This window comes from Laetiporus sulphureus (genome assembly GCF_001632365.1).
Source record: "Laetiporus sulphureus 93-53 unplaced genomic scaffold LAESUscaffold_105, whole genome shotgun sequence".
In the NCBI taxonomy this organism is placed as follows: Eukaryota; Fungi; Basidiomycota; class Agaricomycetes; order Polyporales; family Laetiporaceae; genus Laetiporus; species Laetiporus sulphureus.
The window spans coordinates 1-1,812 of record NW_024468614.1 but is presented as its reverse complement, the minus strand read 5'-3'; the positions used below and the strand labels follow the sequence as shown (position 1 = coordinate 1,812).

The window sequence follows — 1,812 nt, the reverse complement described above, 5'->3', positions numbered from 1 at the left end:
CGTTCCTCTCTGCATTCATTCTGCTACTCAGCACGGCTGATGCTGTCACCGTCTATGACCAGTTCCCTTTATCAGCGTCAGCAGCGAGTAGCACTGTAGGGGATAGTATCCCTGCTGCCATGTACACTGCGGCAGCAGCTTACGATCCTACTGTTCTTAACCCTCCACCTATACCTGACCCTCCACCGTCTACTCAGTTTGAGTTACAGCTCCATAATGATGCCGGTGACGTACAGGGACTCTCTTTCCCTATGAGTGGTGCCTTGCTGGGGTTCTGCATCGAGATGTCTGTGGCCGACCAAGTTCGTGAGTAGCTTTACAGAATTCCATGACGAGCAAGTACCTCATATTTGCAATCGCTCACTGGATTTCCTGACCTTCGTCCACAGTCGGTCTCAATGGGTAAGCTCTCAACAGTTTGCATGGCGTAGCAACATTCAGAAGCCTGATCTCCGGTCATTGACAGCACACATCTGCAAGTGCCATTCTTGAACCTGATGGCGCTCATAACTGAATGCGCAGGCCGCGTTCACGTTCGTGTAGGAGGCAACTTCCAGGAGAATGCAACGCTCATCTCAGATCTTTCAAATGGCAAATCGATCGCAAAACAGAGTGTGGATGGAGGCAACCCCATACGTCAGAACGTTGCCTATAAGCCTCCATAATGCGACACTAACTTCAACTATTGGAAGACGGATACACCGGCCCTTTTATATACCCTGAGATCCTCTATATGCTCTCAAACATCTCAGGCCTTGTCAATACGAAGTGGTATCTCGGCATGCCACTGAATGATAGCTCCAACCTTCATCTTGCCATCGCAGAATACGGTGAGCGTATTTTGGGCGACAACCTCATAGGACTGCAGATTGGCAATGAGCTCGATCTCTATGCCCGGTATGCACTAGTCTTCCACTTCATGAACCATATGCATGTTGACATTGAAGTGATGACAGCCACGGCCACCGCCCGGCTACCTATAGTCCATACGACTACTTCGGCGAGTTTGGACAGGTCATTCAGGCGATGCAAGCAGATGCCAATACGCCGGTCACCAACAACCTGCTGTCTCCGAGCATAGCTACTGGAGACTGGACCCCGGAGGGTATGGCAGCCGCTGTTCGCGTTTTCTCACCTCTGCAACGACTGATACGTGCATGTCAGATGTTTAGAACACGAATTTCATCCCGGCATATACGAACAATCTCACGGCATTGATCGTAGAGCAGCGAGTATCCTCTTTTTCGGGTGTATGACATTTCGGATAACAAATGGTCCCCGCTACCCAGCTATCCAAATGACAACTGTGCCGCACTATATCCAGGTTTCGGTCCCCCTCAAGACTCTCAGTCGGTCTTCCCGAGCTACCTCACTCATGCCTCTTGCAAGAGCATCATCGCACCATATCTGAACTCATCTGCGATCGCGCTTGCTGCGGGCAAGCCGTTCATAATGTTCGAGATGAACACCGCATCGTGCGGAGGATTTCCCAGAATTAGCGACAGTTTCGGCGCGGCTCTGTGGGTGGTGGACTACGTGCTGCAGATGGGTGCGAGTGATTTCTCGCACACGTTGTTGCACGTGGGTGGACAGGACGTGTACTACAACGTACGTCGCGAATGCTATTCTTCAGTCCGTGACACGGCCTTATATATCTGATCACAGCCATTCACCCGTGAGTCTCCATTTCCCAATTCCTCATTCACGACCATGATAGCCATCGTTCCCTGGTAGCGCCACTAACCAACCAGTCCAAGATCCACCAATGGACCATCGGCCCCATCTTCTATTCCGTTCTCGCGGTCGCCGAGA

General features: G+C 51.3%; 1 protein-coding gene across 1 annotated transcript; it reads left to right on the top strand.

Annotated features, from left to right (window-relative positions):
* Window positions 1-35: 35 nt before the first annotated feature.
* Window positions 36-1,812, top strand: LAESUDRAFT_688833 (glycoside hydrolase family 79 protein; the record flags this gene model as incomplete). The annotated part of the gene is made up of 7 exons (XM_040906004.1): window positions 36-310; window positions 467-636; window positions 693-897; window positions 957-1,166; window positions 1,290-1,608; window positions 1,666-1,675; window positions 1,735-1,812. Coding segments are annotated over exons 1-7 (1,183 nt in total), but the record flags the coding sequence as incomplete, so codon positions are not given.